The sequence below is a fragment of the Tupaia chinensis genome, unplaced genomic scaffold (assembly GCF_000334495.1).
Source record: "Tupaia chinensis unplaced genomic scaffold, TupChi_1.0 Scaffold000057_1, whole genome shotgun sequence".
Taxonomy (NCBI): Eukaryota; Metazoa; Chordata; class Mammalia; order Scandentia; family Tupaiidae; genus Tupaia; species Tupaia belangeri.
In genome coordinates this window covers 3,158,929-3,175,805 of record NW_006159515.1, presented here as the reverse complement: position 1 = coordinate 3,175,805, position 16,877 = coordinate 3,158,929, and the positions used below count along the sequence as shown (strand labels likewise).

The 16,877-nt window shown below is 36.3% G+C and overlaps 1 protein-coding gene across 1 annotated transcript in view; it reads left to right on the top strand.

Moving 5' to 3' along the window:
* Nucleotides 1-16,877, top strand: part of ITGBL1 (integrin subunit beta like 1) — a 250,438-nt gene that overhangs the window by 213,240 nt on the left and 20,321 nt on the right. The window contains exon 8 of the mRNA XM_006141514.2: nt 14,488-14,604. Coding sequence (XP_006141576.1) covers nt 14,488-14,604 — 117 coding nt within the window. The remainder of the gene's footprint in view (nt 1-14,487; nt 14,605-16,877) is intronic.

Below are 16,877 nucleotides of genomic sequence, written 5' to 3'. Positions count from 1 at the left end.
CCATGATCAGTTGATTTTCTATTGGTGAGAGGAGACAACTTTAATATTTAATTAGAATTTTAATAAATTAATATGATTTTACATGCGTATTACATATAATAGATTTTGATAAAATTACAAGTAGCATCTTAGAGGGTCTAACAAATTTTACAACTTAATCAGACATATTTGTAACATTTAACTTAAAAACATAATTAGCAACAAAAATTGGTACAGCTTTGTGATTCTAATATTATTAGTACCTCTGAGACACTTTAGAGATCATATAATTCAATCTCTTTGTGTAGAGAATGGGGAATTAAATCTATGAGAAGCAAACATGACCTGTATAGGCTAAATAAAAATAAATAATTAACAAAGCTATAACTAAGATGGGGTTTCTGACTGCCATTACAGTACTTGACCCACTATTTTCTCTTATGTCAACCCTTTTCTTATTTAAAGACCTGAGTACATTCCACTCAACCACCATAATTGTTCTTGTCATTAAAATAAAGAAGAAATTGTAGGTAGCATAGGTGGTTCAAGAACCAGACCTAGTGATTTGAAATTTTTGCTGGTGAATGTTCATGCATGCGCAATATCCCAAGAGGAGAATGGAGGAGAAGGGATTGAGTCATGATCATCCACTTCAGGGGTGATTTCTCATTTTCTCTCTCTGTCTCTGTCACTCTGGCACATGTGCTTTATAGCAAAAATCACTCTAAAATTTTTTTTAAATAAAGAAGTAAGTTGTATTTTATATTCAAAATTATTTTTAGGTAAATTTTCTTTCTTGTTAAAGGCAATGGCTTAATTGCTGTATAGGGGCATATAGAGTAAAATAATCAGAATATTTCATATCAACAGCAGAAAAAGTAGTAATTCAAATCCAGGCATCAAGAGTATTCATTCTATATTAAGGTTCTTTTATTATCTCCCTGAAGGAAACAAATGTGGGGACTTCTGAATTTGTCTCTATTACTACCCATGAGAATTTATATTAAAACTTCTCTGATTCTACATGGATGATGATTGAAAGAACAATAAAAAATAAACACAAACAAAACAACAATGAAAAAAATCTTTTCTCTACTTTAGCTACATTCATGTTCAAGGTGGCCTAAGGGAAGAGAGGAGATGATGTTTAAGAAAATGTTCTCTCTTAAGAAACACCAGTATTATTGTGCTCATAATTTCAAAATGCCTTGAGGGGATGAGCAGATAGAAAGTTCATGTAGATTGTGTACAATTGTTATATGAAAAATTAACCACATGAACAGTAATACACTGGTTCTACAGTAAACACATCATTACCAAAGAGGGTTTTAAGAAGTATTATTGGTGGGGCTAGATGGGTGGCACAGTGGTTAAACATGATGCTGTGGAAGCTGATCCATGTGGGAAGGTTCCCAGTTCTCATCTTATGATCTCCCTGAGTAGACCAGCCATATGCATGTCCATGATCCAAGGCTGACTGAGGCTGGAAGCAGATGCAGCATCAAAACCCTTTGAGGGATGCTGCCCATCTCTTTCTTCTCTCTCTCACTCATGGAAGAAATAAATAAATACAGTTTAAAAAATGTTTTTGGTGGGACCAGCAGTTAGCGTAATGGCTATGTCATTGAGCTCCCATGTAGTCGACCGCAATTCGAGTCTTGGACCGGTGGCTTAAACTCACACCAGGCGCATGTGTGTGTGTGCCCAAGATCCTGAGAGGAGAACAGAGGAGAAGGGATTGCGGCATGGCCATTCCCCCTAGGGCTTTCTGTCTCTCTGTCTCTCTCTGTCTTTCTGGAGAGCGCATGGGCCCTATAGCAAAAATCTCTCAAAAAAAAAATAAAGTTTTTAGTGAAGTACCATGGCTCTGGGAAGAGAAACATGATAGAGCTATTTGCTTTCATATTTCTAAATGGGTTCCCAAGAGGGTATTTGAGAGAATGAAGAGTTTAAAGCCTCATGTTTCTAGTTAGCTAATATAAAGTTAAGAACAGGCAAGTCACATAGCATCATTTAATCAGTCCTTTGTGTCCTTATTGACATTGACTGAATTTGTGGGACTTCCATGATAAACAATACCTAAAATTCACTCCTTTGGGAAATCCTGAATCAAATTCTTTTTTTTTTTTTTTTTTTTGGAGAGATTTTCACTGTAGGGCGCGTGCGCTCGCCAGACAGACAGAGAGAGACATAGAGACAGAAAGCGAGAAATCACCCCCCAGGGGGGATGGTCATGCCGCAATCCCTTCTCCATTCTCCTCTCGGGATCTTGGGCACGCACGCACACGCGCCCAGCGTGAGTTTTAAGCCACCGGGTCCGGGACACAACCCGCGGTCAACTACGTGGGAGTCCAGCGACATAGCCATTACGCTAACTGCTGGTTCCCCTGAATCAAATTCTTTACAGATGACCTGAGATCTCTGTCATGGAATTGTTAAAAGATGGCAACTAATTTGAAAAACACTTACTCAGTGTTTCTTTTTCTTAAATCTGGTTTAATAATATATATTTTTTTATTGTTATGGGTCATGTAAAATGGGAATCAAAGTATTTTTCTAATTTAGTTTTATTTATCATTATTATCATTTTCAATTTGACCAGAGAGAGAGAAAGTGAGAAAGCAACAAACCATGATCAGCCATGTGGGATTTCAGCACTTACCAGCTGCTGGCCCCACTTTTTAAAATTCTGTTGGATTATATAATTAATCCAACATAATTCATTGAAAAATTGGGGCCAGCAGATGGTGTAATGGTTACATCACTGGACTCACACGTAGTTTACTGCAGTTCGAGTACTGGACTGGCAACTTAAAACTCATGCCAGGCATGCATGTGTGCATGCCCAAGATTCTGAGAGAATGGAGATGAAGGGATTGTGGCGTGGGCATCCTCCCAGGAGGGTGACTTTTTGCATTTCGTCTCTGTCTCTGGTGAGTGCACATGCCCTATAGCAAAAATCTCTCTTAAAAAAAAAAAAAGAAAAGAAAAGAAAAAAGAAAGAAAGAAAGAAAAAGGGAAAAATCAGCTTTCCCCAGTGCACTGTAATGTCTACTGTGCACTAGATCGAATGACCTCACGAGTGTGGGCTGTTCTGATGTTCCTACTCTGTTCCATTTGTCAAGTTACCTTGTTATATATCAGCAATACCTCCTTAAATGCTATAGCTGTATATGTCTTGATATCTAGAAAAGAAATGTTTCCACCCATTTATCTTCTTTAACAGTGCTTTGGCTATTTTTCTCTCTCTGCATTTATATATACATTTTCAAATAAAATTAAGAATTCCTCAAAATAAAAACTGTTGGGGTTTTAAAAATTGACCATGTCGATATAAACACAGTATATCATTTCACTTATATACAGTTTTCTTTAATTTCACTTAATAATTTGTAGTTTTCTATATAGAGCTTCTTTCATCTTTCATAGGTTATTTTTATTTTTAATGTCATAATAAATATTATTTTAAAATGTTTATGTTATGTTTGTTGATACTAAATAAAGAAACAGTTGGGACCAGCAGATGGCATAACGGTTCCATCACTGGGCTCCCATGGTGCTGACCAAGGGTCCAGTTCTGGACTCTGTGGCTCGAAAAATCATGCCAGGCACCTGTGCATGCATGCCTAAGATCCCTGGAGGAGAATGGAGGAGAAGGGATTGCAACATGCCCATACCCCTGCGGGATGATTTCTCCATTTCCCTTTCACTGTGTCTGTCTCTCTCTCTAGCCAGCACATGTGCCCTCAGGCAGAAACCTCTTTAAAAGTACAACTAAGGTTTTAACATTAACGACTATTATCTAGAGGGACCTTGATACTTGTTAACTTTAATAGTTTAAACTAAGTCCTTTTGTATTTTCTATCTACATAACTGTGTAATATACAAATGATGACAGTGTTGTTTTGAAATAATTCCAAAGTTAGAAATAGGTTTTAATAATACAGAGAGTTTTTTACAATTGACACATACCCTAACCTAACTGCTCCCAAAGTTTGCACTGACAGGAAGGGAGTAATGAAGTAGATCACTTGGAGGGAGTGTTTGCATTTACCACCCAGGCTGGATGGCCCCTCGGCCCCACAGAAGGCTGGGCAGGGGTCCATCTTTTTTTTTTTTTTTTTTTTTGAGAGAGTTTCACTGTAGGGCGCGTGCGCTCGCCAGACAGACAGAGAGAGACATAGAGACAGAAAGCGAGAAATCACCCCCCAGGGGGGATGGTCACGCCGCAATCCCTTCTCCTCCATTCTCCTCTCGGGCTCTTGGGCACGCACGCACACGCGCCCGGCGTGAGTTTTAAGCCACCGGGTCCAGGACACGAACCGCGGTCGACTACATGGGAGTCCAGCGACATAGCCATTACGCCAACTGCTGGTTCCCAGGGGTCCATCTTGATGAGCTCAAGGCCAGGGGCTGGACTTGGGTCTCCTTGTTGGTCTTGGGAGCTCTGTGCTGACCAGAATGTCTCCTCACAAACATCTCTTCTGAATTTTGTTTTATTTTTGCTTTTTCAAGGACTTATTTCTTTATGCACAGTTCTATGGTCATACAAGAAATCTCAGTGTGTGAGTAAAAGTGTTCTTTTTCTATCTCTCCCTAATAAGCTATCATTATGTATAATTTTATCTATCTCTTACTGGACCAATGATTGATACCCACAGATTTTTTTTCAAGATGATGATAAACTCTTATCTCCTACCATCCTCTACATGGAAATTACAAATTCTTTCATTGGCTATGCTAAGATTTATCTTTGTTAATTTATGGAGTTATTTGCTACCCGATTTTCTATTAAGGAATTTTTCTATAGAACTGTACTTCACAGTAAAAAATGTCATAAGCAATTCAGTACATACTGGCAAAAGAAACATTGAAGCAGGTTTCAGATGTTCACAGCATAATGTTAAATGTCGAAGGTGGTGAATATGTTTATGTCTTCACTTTGTTTATTTATAAACAGTACACATGCTTTTTAGAGACCATTCTATACCCCACAAAGATGTGTAATGATTATATATAAGTACTAAATGACATAAATATTTAAAGAGAAAAAAGAAAATAAATAAAGCTACACATAATAAGTTCGCATATATGTGGGAAAAGAGTTTTTTAAATTTGAGGATATAACCCCCATGCAACTATAAGTTATATAACCCCCAAAATCACATATGTGTGAACACATACATACACTCATCCACTTACAATCTTCTTCGTAATTTTCTATGATTTGGGAAATCAATGTTGATAGAATCAAGTATTAATACTAATAAAATAGGCTATTAGTAAAAAATACTGCATTATGATAAACTTTACCTTAATTTTTAAAAATTAATATTTGTAATGGAAAATATTATATATTTTCCACTAATTCCATTGTTAAGTTTGGAAAATAAATGTGCTGATTATTCCTTATTTGGGAAGAAGATCTATACTTAGTTTATATCAGTTAAATTCTCATTTCTGTACTGAATATTAAAGAAATGATTTACTCATTCATGGTTTTTAATATTTAAAAGTGTTGAAACCTAGAATTTCATAGGGAATAGGCCTAATTTCACCTTGCTTCTCTTTGGATCAAATAAATCAATCTATAAGAAACTCTTCTTCAGCATTATTTATTTGGTTATAGAAAACAGGGTGCTCTCTTTCTTTCTCTGGTAAGTAGCATTTGTTGCTTTTGTCTATCCTTTGGCATTTATTCTATATAATAATAGTTTTATGGTAACTTATAGTTGCATGTATTATTTGTGGCTAGATGAAATAATTTCCATCAATACCAAAGATAAACTAGGATTTGATAAGATTTGTGTGTGCAGAAACCCAAAACTTTGTAACTGATGCAGAGCACTGCTCCGTGCCCAGTCAGTGGGTCACACCAGCTAAGCAGAGGGACATTCTTACTCTGATTTTTGTGACCCCTCCATGTTGGGCTCCACTGGTTAATTTCTTAAGCTACCCCTTCCCTCCCTCAGTCATTCACTCATGTTTTAACTGTGGATGTGCCGCTTAGCCTCTGAGTTACATTTGCAAATGAACATGGTATTACCAATGTAAAGAATTTTTATCAGGAACAAATGAAACTTGAGTAATTTTAGGTGTTACTTAGAAACATCTTAGATGGGAATAAAGAGGTAATCTGATTTAGAGATCTCACTGCCTCCTTCAGGATGATTTCCTCGACGGCTTGGAGATGTTTGAGAGATGAGGAGGCCTCGTGCTCCCATTTGCAGTTGTAGACACTCTAGGGCAGAGAACATACAACTCCATCTGCAGCATTTGCTTCAATGTCTGATTTCCCTGCACGGTCCATGATTTGTCATTGAACCCTGTATACTTAGGAAGGACAAATAAAAGGGCTGACATTTATCTGTATTTTAAGACGACACGAGCAAAGTTTCCTTGGTGCTGGAATGCCAATGAGGTCTGAGTTATAAGAAATTTCACTCCCTGTTTTGAAATGGAAGGTGAAGATGCTTCTTCACTTTCAAATGTCTGAAAGAAAGTTACTTTATTCTCACACACAAAAACATGTTTGTGCTTAGATGAAATGGTACCAAATACGATAGTTCTTGAGTGTTTAATTCCTGCTCATAGAAATTTCAAGGAACCTTAGGATGCCTTTGGCAGGCACTTTTTCTAGTGTGATCAGGTTGCTATGGTAAACCTATTATTTTAGGCAAAGGAGGACTATGTTAGTAAAGTGCTAATCTCTTCTCTGTTTTATGTGAGCCTCTAATTACTCTCCAACTATTGAGCATGTACTGCAAGTGTGCTTTTTACCATTTTAAAAAATGAAAAAAATAAGGTAACTGAGAGTGTGCCTGCTGTTAGTATTTTTTGCAGGTGCATTTGCTCTTCTAGGTTAACTCGGGCTGGAGCAGGAAATATGCTGTTTTTATTGTTTGTTTGTTTTTATAAAAATAGGGAATGATAAAGAAAGAAAACACATTTTGTGTCATTGGAATCTATGCTTTCAGCCTATTTTTACTATAAAACTACACATAATATTAGGAGTATTGAATATTTGTTGAACTCCTATGTGCCAAGGCACTTTATAATGTATTTTAAATACATGACGACATTTAGCTTTAGTCTTTACAATAATCCTGTGTTATTGGGTATTATTATTATTATTATTATTATTATTATATTTGATGTTTTAGATAGGGTGTTTCTATGTCATGATCCACCTGCATTAGCCTCAGAAGAGATGGGGATACAGGTGCCTGCCAGCTTTCAGAGTGGCCAGGAATTGAAACTGGGCCTCCTGTGTGGCCTCAGTCTGACCTGTAATCATGTTTACCAAAAAGAAAAACTGTGAATGGGCTGTTTCCAGATGTTATTATGATTATCATTCCTGTATGTAATCATGATGAATGAGGTTAGCTCATTTTTCCATGGAGCCACATTTAATGGTGAAAACCCAGATGCATTTAAAGCTAGAGCCTATATTTTTAAATTCTATCTGCATCATAAAATTTCTTTGTTTTCTTTGTGTTGAGAAAATCCTTTAAGAAAATACCTGAAGACTCAATCCTACATCACCTTTTCCAGAAACCACCTATAAACCTGCAGGTTGTGTGCTCATGTGTTTTACTTTTATTCTCCCAGCTATTCGAAATGTTTAAACATCCTTCTTAATTTTGTATCTTCAGTATCTAGCATGATATGTATTCCATACATTAAATTCAAAATGCATCTTAAATGAATGATGGAAGGAGTGACCAAATTAACAGACAACCAAGACTGATGAACCCCACTGAACCCATGCTTGAGCAAGAACACATGAGTACCTTCTCGGTGGTGTAGTTTGAAGGAGGTCAATATTCTGCAGTAGAGTTCCGCAAATGTGAGAGTATAGTGTAGACGCGTGTGTGTATGTGTATGAGAGACAGAGAGTGAGAAGGGGGAGAATACTTATGGGGTAGTGGATGGAGTGGAGGATCAGGAAAAGAAATAGGAGGGAAAGAAAGAAGAAAGGAAAAAGGAGGAAGTGATGTATAGCCAGTAAAACAAATATCACTTGCATGATTTCACGTATTTATCCTTAAACCAATTTTCGAAAATTAACCTCTACCAGCGATGAACTCTTTTCTATAAGGCAATGCTCCTAGTTATCTCTCCATTTTTATTAGAAAAGGGTCACCTCAGAACCTCTAGTGATTCAAAAACACAAACGACAGTTATAAAAATTGTTGAGGAATAGGGGATGACCATCCTATAATCCCCTTGCTCACTCTGTGACCTTGAGGGATGACCTGCATCCCTCCTTCCCTGTGTGACCTTGAGTGAATCACATCTTCTCTCAGTCTCAGAGCTCCATTTTCCTCATCTGTTAATTGTGGGCTAGTTGGATGTGATCATGCTCATGACTTTTCTACTCCAACAGTCTCTAATTGTGTGAAATAATTAAATAAGTATTTCTGCCGTAACTATATTCTAGCACTTAATAAGAATGACAACCAATGAAGTGACTAAATAAAGTTTTGATCTTCCAATTTGTGAAAATGCAAATGAGGCAGTCTACATTTTAGAAAGGTCTCAAGCTACTCTGCTTTACTTTGTCTTGTGATTTAGTTGTACTGAGTTTAGCTGTAAGTAGAGTGAAAATTCTTTCTCTTTCTTGCCTGAAATAATAGTATCACTGAGTTTAGTTATAAGTAGAGTGAAAATTCTACTGTCTCTTTCTGTACTAAAATAATAGTATCTTGTTTGCATGTACCTGGCAGCACCTTGTGGGGAAATCCAATCATGTATGAGAATTTCTTCAAAGCTATAGCCAATAAAATTGTAGTCATTTCAGATATTTCAGAAATTTCAAGTATTTCAATGAACATGATAACCTCATCAAAAAGAAGCAAAATTATTTTAAGTTTGCAGTTTATTTACACGGAACTTAATTAAATATATAAATAATTTACTGTGTATCACTTCTGGTGTGAATTGCCTGTTTCTCTTGGGTGTTCATTTTAGTTATTTGAGCTTGTATATGGTCATGTTTACTTAGTATCTTTCCTATTTCTACAAATTTTTCTTCCAGTTTATTGTCTATATTTCAGTCTTGCTTATTTTTTTTTTTTGCTTTAAAAAACTGAATATTTTATGGTCCAATTTAGGAATGTGTTCCTATGTGTTTCTGGTTTGTTGTAATATGGAGTATAGTCTTTTGCACACAGGCGGTATGAAAACTCCAACCTATATTTCTGTCAAATATTTAATTATTTAAGCTTTTACATTTAAATGTTGGATCAATTGATAATTTTTTTAGCCATAAGGAGTTAATAAACTAATTTTGTACCCTGGCTCACCAGTTATATCAAATTTATTTTTAAATAATTCATTATGCCCAGGAAATATATAACATATTAATTTATAGCATTATGAATCATAGTAAAGTAATCGCACACCCAGGTCCAGAAATAAAATAATGCCGGAATCCCTATAGCTTTCCTTTTACCATTCCCTAATCAGTATACTCTCTCTTCTGAAAAAATAACCAATGTTGTCACTTTCACAGTACCATTGTTGTCACTTTCATGGTGATCACCTTCATAACTTTCCTTAATATTTTCCATCTAAGTATATATTCCCAACACTATGATGTTTAGAGTTACTTGTTTTGGAATTATGTCATCAAACAGTATTCATTATATTGTGGCTGACCGCTTACATTCTGCATTATGTTCTTAAGAGATTCAGGCTTAACATTGCATGTATTTTTTTATTCTTCATTTCAATTGCTCTTTGGTGTCCCATTTTAGAATCTCACTGACATGTAAGTAGTCTATAATTAATGGACATTTGAGACATTTCTTCTTTGAGACCATTAGGAACTGTATTTCTATGGTTATTCTGGAACATTTCCTGGTGCATACATGTATGCTTTTCTCTTGGAAACATGACAAGTAACTGAATTTCTGGTTCTTAGATTACGTATATCAATGTAGTAGATAATGCCAAATAGTCTCCCAATAATTCTAGCAATTGATACTTCTACCCACTGTATAAGACATGTATGTCCAAATGAGTGTCAAAGTTTATTATGATCAGTTTTTCAAGAGAAGGAGCAACTTTTCCTAGTTTTACAGATCATATTGATTACGTATTTGCTGAAGTGCCCATTCAGATTTCTTGTCCATATCTTTTCTTTTTTTTAAAGTTTGTTTATTTCTCTTACGAAAATGAAGGGCAGAGAGAGAGGAAGACAAGCATCCTCAACGAACCATTCTTCCAGTCACTATGAGCTATCCTTGCAAGCCAGGGTCATGGGCATGGGCCTCTGGCATTGACAGGTCAGCTGGTGAAATAAACTTGTAATCTTCTATGTGGTTACAGTATTTTCTGAGTACCATGTTACTGCTGCACCAGTGAGTAGGCCTGCCTGTTCACATCTTTAATGGAGTGAATGTGTTTGTTGTTGTTAGACTCTTAAATATTTCAAATGAGAGACAGTTGTCAGATATGAATAGACTTCAAAAAGTTCATGGAAAATTGAATTAAATACATGTATATTTTGGTGCAGTAAAACTTTGTATTTCATGCATTTTTTCACAATACACATTTGTCTTGAACATTTTGAATCTCCTTCATATTTTTGTTGCATATATCATCTCTCATCTAATCTTTCACCTTCAGTCTTATTTTTTCAATGAAATAAAGCTCATAATTATAATCCAAGTTGTTGATTTTTATAATTATCTATAGTCTTTTACAGTTATTAATCCAAGCACCATTTATGCCAAATGGAACCTTTCTGTATTAATCTACAGTGCCACTTTATAAAAATAAAGCAGTCACTTATGCTAGAGTCTGTTTCTGGGGTCTCTATTCTATTGCACTTAGACTCTTCTGCAATGAAAACATAATTTCTTAATGACTATTTTTTTACAATAATCCTCATAAAAGGTTTAGAAAAGATATTACTATCTTCATGTTGTTCACACGTGTTTTAGTTATTGGCATTTCTCATTTCTGTATATTGTAATTGGCTTCCAATTTTTGCAAAATTTCTGGTCAGATTTTGATTTTGATTGGATTGAAGCTATGATTCAACGTTGGGGTATTTTACATTTTAATAGTGTTGAATAATAAATGTAAAGTATCTCTCTACTTATTTAAATCTCCTTAAATTTTTGCTTGTTTAATCCTAGTATATTCATAAGCAATTGATTTTAGTATACGCATTTGGTATGTGGCAACTCATATACTCTCCTAATGATATGAATTGTTAATAGGGTTTTATATTTTCCACACGCACACTTTTCTGTGAAGTAATAGTTTGTTTCTTCCTTCTATTTCTCATGAAATTATTATTATTATTAGTAGTAGTAGTATTAATTTTTACCATACCCACTGACAGGGATATCTAATGTGGACTGCATGAAGAATTTAATTTTCCTTATATCTATCTGCAATAAATTATCCTGTTTTGATACATGATGTGTTGCCTTTCCATCAGAAGCCACTATGTCCTAAACTGAATTAGGAATGCATGCACAAAGTGAATTCAGCTAATAGTTCCTTTGATATGTCATTAAAAAAGCTCCAATAAGTACTCAGAAAACAAAAATAAAGTTCTCAAAATGATTAATTATTTTCTGATACCTGAAAAAGATAGATGAAGTACAATCTAACAAGAAAGAAAATGTTCCTAGGACAGAATATCAACATTTTGCTATCCAATTTTGTACAAGTAGTGGGAGACAAAAACTATCCATGATGAAATTTATGAAATGTGAATACCTGGATACCTATGCCAGTGTTCATCTCAATCTTTCCAAAGAAGCCCATGATGCACGTTCAGGAAAATTACTGTATGTCTTAAAAATGGGAATGGACATATCACCATGAATATGTATGACCTGAAACCTAAAATTTGATTTTTTTAAATTTATTTCTTATGAGAGAGAGAGACAGAGAGAGAAAGAAAGGGGCATTCCCTCAACAGGTATCCCATGCCCCGATCCACACCCAGTCTCAACCAGCCAGGAGCACATGTACATGCCTGATGTCTATAGGTAGACTTTGGACAGGAACCTAGGAATTTTCCTTGTGGCTTCAGCATCTCAGAGAACCCTGCCTCTGCTGCATCACTGCAGCTGGCCTGATTTTAAGTGGGAATGCATTACCTCTCAGGAATAATCCAGTTGGTGTAGCAGTTTCCTACTTCTGTCCATGAAGGAATAATAGTTAACCATCTGCTGATGGTCCTGCTGTTTGTGTCTTTCTCAGCACAGTATGCACTATTGGGATCATTCCCACATCCACCTGTGAAGAGAGCTGGAGTGTGTATGCACATCAAAAGGTGACTAAGGCTCTGAAGATCTAGGTCCTAACATCAGCACTGCTAATATCTGGCTAGCTGGCCTCAGGAGAATCATTTAGGCCCAGCATGCTTGAGTGCCCTTATCCATGTAGTAGATTGAGGGAAGTCATGGATCCTCTTGACATTTTACAAAATAAATAACTGTGTGTCCATACTGTTTTCCAAGGAAAGGTCTGAGATCTGCTGGTTAGGGTTCTTTTTTAAAAGACTAAAATATAATTTTTAAATTGATGAATACAAATTATATATATTTATCATGGACAACATGATGTTTTGAAACATGTCTACTTTGTGGAATGGCCAAATCAAGCAAATTAGCATATGTGGTACCTCACATAGTATTTTTGGGGAGCAAGACCGCTTAACATCTCTTATGTCTTATACTGCTAGCAAGTATAGCCACCATGTTGTACAATAGATTTCTTAAACATTTTCCTCCTGCCCAGATGAAATTTTGTATTTTTTGATCAACATCTTTCCAAACTCACCTCGGTCCCCAGTTAAGTTTCTTGATTGAAAATGATAGACACCAACTTTATGATTTAGGATATAAAAGGATTTTCTTTTAGAAAGGTTCAAGCTCAGATGCAAGTTTGAACAATCAGCTCCTACAGCAACCTGGGGAAGCAAGGCACTGCAGAGACCTAGCTTTGCTGCCATCCTTCTGAGAGCTGGCTGGAGTCGTTGTGCTCCCGGACACTCCCTGCAGCTCTGTGATGGGCCCTATGCCTTTGCTTTCATCTTCAAGAATCAACCTCTGACACAAGCGTGTTTGGCACGTCCTTGTTGTGGCCTAGAGGATATAGGAAGTAGGAACCATGGGGGAGGATCCCTGTCTCCTGCTGCACTTGGGACTACCTCCAAGAAGAAAGAGAGATTTGTTGAAGGACAGCCAGAACAGCACTATCTATTGCCATATCTTTCATCAGATCCTCAAAGAACTGTGGCTCCACACTTCTGCCAGCAAAGATTATGAATCACTGCATTAGATTATCTTTAATTACGGCTCTGAAATTATATGATTCTAAATACCAATTTCTCTTTCCTCCATCATCTACCAACTCAGAATTTCTTTAACAAGATGTAAGTGCAGCAACAGAATGACAAACCACATTGCAAGGTCAGCTCGGCAGCATCTCACGATCGTTTCAGTGGGTGTGTAATTATGATGGCGGGGCTAATGACAGAGAGTAGCAGATGTCTCAGAGCCTGTAGCCCAGCTGAATTTCTGGCAAATCAGTACGAATTCTTTAGACAAAAGGAATTTGCTTTCTCATGTTGCCTCCTGATGTTGAATTATGCATATATCACAATACACATGGCTTAACTTAGGTGTGCAAGCTTTAAGGTCATTGAGAATGGGTGTAAATTTTGAGTCTTTCCACCTTTCTAGCTGGAAGTTACATGGCCTCAATATGTCTTAGATTTCTCTTCAGTAAAATAATAATGACACTGCTACTTGGTGTGTGGTATTATCCCAAACAAAATGATGTAATGCGAGACATTGTAGTGTTTGACACATAGTTATAGCTCCAGAAATATTGAGGAAAATATCACCATTTTACCTGTTAAGGGATTCCCAAAGTATGAACCAAACTTATTCTGAAAAATGTGTGTACTTTTACATTTTAAGTCAAGAATAATAAAGGTAAGTAGGTTGTATATCTTGGCACACATTATGTGTTAAATTGATTTATTTTGAATGATGAAAATGACTTTAAATACTTAATGAAATAAAGCTTTGAAATGAGTCTATGAACATTTTTGTTTTCATATGGCAGATAGATCCAACATAAAAATATTTTAAAAGCTATGTTACTTTATGACAAAATGGGTAAAATTGATTCAGTTATTTCAAATGGTATCATCAAACTAAGTAGAATATGAGGTGGCCAAGTTTCATAATTGAATTATTCTTCAGAAATGAGTGAAAAAAAGTAACATGGAGCAAACACGATTGACTTCTGAATCAACTATTTGGATCTGGGCTTCCAACCTCTTTGGTGTCTGTGCTTGACCTTCAGCTTACATTAGTGAGGAAGGTTAGAAGTCATTTGCTGAACTGCTCACAGGCATAGCCTGGAACTGGTCCAGGAGGTTTGAGTGGAATGGTATACCTGTTTCCTTGGCAACCTTTCTGATTTTGTGACTCTCCTGAGAGTTCTTTCTTTTACACTTTTCAGGTAAATGTGAATGTGGCAAATGCACTTGCTACCCTCCGGGAGATCGCAGGGTGTACGGCAAGATGTGCGAGTGTGACAACCGCCGCTGCGAGGACCTCGAGGGTGTGGTCTGCGGAGGTGGGAGCAGTTCTCACAGCCTCCTGCTACCTGCATGCAGCTTGCTTCATCTGAGCTTTCTAACTCTCCTCATCCTTTTGAAAAAAATTGCTGTTAAAAATGTAAACAAAAAGCAATATACCATTAGATCTAAAAGCAATATTAGGACCGTAATGACCTTTATTTCCTTGAACTTGTTTTAGAAGGTAGCCCACAGTACATTATTGATAAAACATTGAGTCTAAACTAAGTACTAAATGCTGTGACACTTTAGGATAGCTAAAGGCTTTGCTGCAAGCCAACACTTTAACATGATTTTCATTACTTTGCTCAGAAACACTGAGAAGAAAAGTATCACCCACAAACTTGAAAAAAAAAAAGCAGTGAAATTACACTCTTAAGTTTACAGAATCAAATGAGATATACACTCAGTTTCTAAGATGGCTCTCAGACTGAAAAAGGAGCTTCCTGAAGGCAATCAACTGCTCAGAGAATGAGTGAGGCAGGTAGTGGGTAGTCAGCAAAGATAGCACAACAAACTTTAGAGTTTCAGAAGAAGAATGCTGGCCAGAGCCTCATCTAGGTGAAGGGATGTAGGTCAACATTATTCTTACATTTCAGTCTTGAGGAGCTTTATGCTGTAGAGATCGATGCATGCCTATCATAGCTCTTTCCAGGTTTCTAGTACAATTGAACTGAGCTCAACATGGAATCATATTGAAAGAATACAGTTATATCTCTTCAAGACAATTATTGTAAGATACTGGGAACTATTTTGGGGTAAAAAAAAATGGATGTCTTATTGAAGTCTGGGACACCTTCTATCTAAGATTATCTATTATCTATTTATCTATCTATATCATTTATCTCCCTAACATTTATTCATCTACATTCCTATTGTATCTGTAACCAACCAACTACAAAACACTTACAATTTGACCAAAAATAGTTGCCTTTTTTCTTTTCTGTGACCAAGAGAAAAGTCTTTTAAAATATCTGTTGTACAAGGTGATTTTTTCTCATGCCACCTTCATGCTAGCCATCCTTAGAGATTGTTTCTATTCTTAATTTCAGAAATGGAAAATGGCAGCTGAGTGTTTGGAGGCATTAACACCCCTTAACTAGAAATTGGCACACCAGCCAGGACTGATATTCAGTTCATAGATTTTTCTCTGTGCCATTATTAAATTGTTTTCATATTTTGTCAATAGTATTTTAAGGTTAGATCCTTCCTTCACTGTACTGGTGACAAGGACTATCTAAGTAGACCGTAGTCTTATTGTTTGTTAAGAAATAACATATTTTAACTCTAATTCTCACAACAATATGAGGGATCTTGAAAAAGGTCATGAAGAGCTGGGTGTATGGCTTACTGGTTAAGGAAGCTGGATCCTAAATGGCCAACTATGTGGTTCAAATATCAGCCCCAGTGGTTTGAAAACATGCTGGGTGCCTATGTGTGAGTACCCAAAATCCCAATGTGTGATTAAAAAAAATAAAGGGAGAAGGGATTGTGATATTTCCATGCCCTATTGGAGGGGGTTACTTTCTCTCTCTCTCTCTCTCCCTAATGAGTACATGTACTCATTGGCAATTAAAAAGAATGTTCATGAAAAATGTGTATTATGAAAAAAACTATGCAAGACTCAAAACTGTTTGCACCTAAATAAACTCGTACTTGAATTCTGTTTTTCCACAAAATGTTTGAAATCTCCGGATGCAAATACAGCCTGCCTGGCACTTAGAAAGTGCCATATACACATCTATGCTCTTAGTGTTATTATTGTTTTTCCCTCTGACATGCACTGTTAACCTTTCATGGGTCTTCTCACCTAACTTCTTTGGTATCTTTTTTGGACTGATTGATATTGTAGAAAGCTGTTATATCTCTGTACCCATTGATTTATATTTGTCCTCTCCACAAATCTTTCTTTATCTCTAACAGTGGGGAGGAAATAAAAGATAAAAACAAGTCTATCTGCCTCTCACATGAAGTCAAGTTTTAAGTGAGTAAACAAGACAGCATCTCACAATAGTACTGTTTGAATAATAGTCAGCCTGCATAATCCACAGTCTCTGTGTAGTCCATCTACACAGAATGGTCTGTGTCCTGGGGGGAAGAGACTTCATGAACCAAACTGGTAAAAGACCAAATGTATAAACCAAGATATCACTTCTTTGATTTACAATGAAAAATATAGTTACCCCAGAGATTGGTATTCTTTCTAGGTTAACTATAGGAAATCAAATTCTAAGAAAAGGATTTCGTTGTAAGCAATTTATGTGAAAGTAAT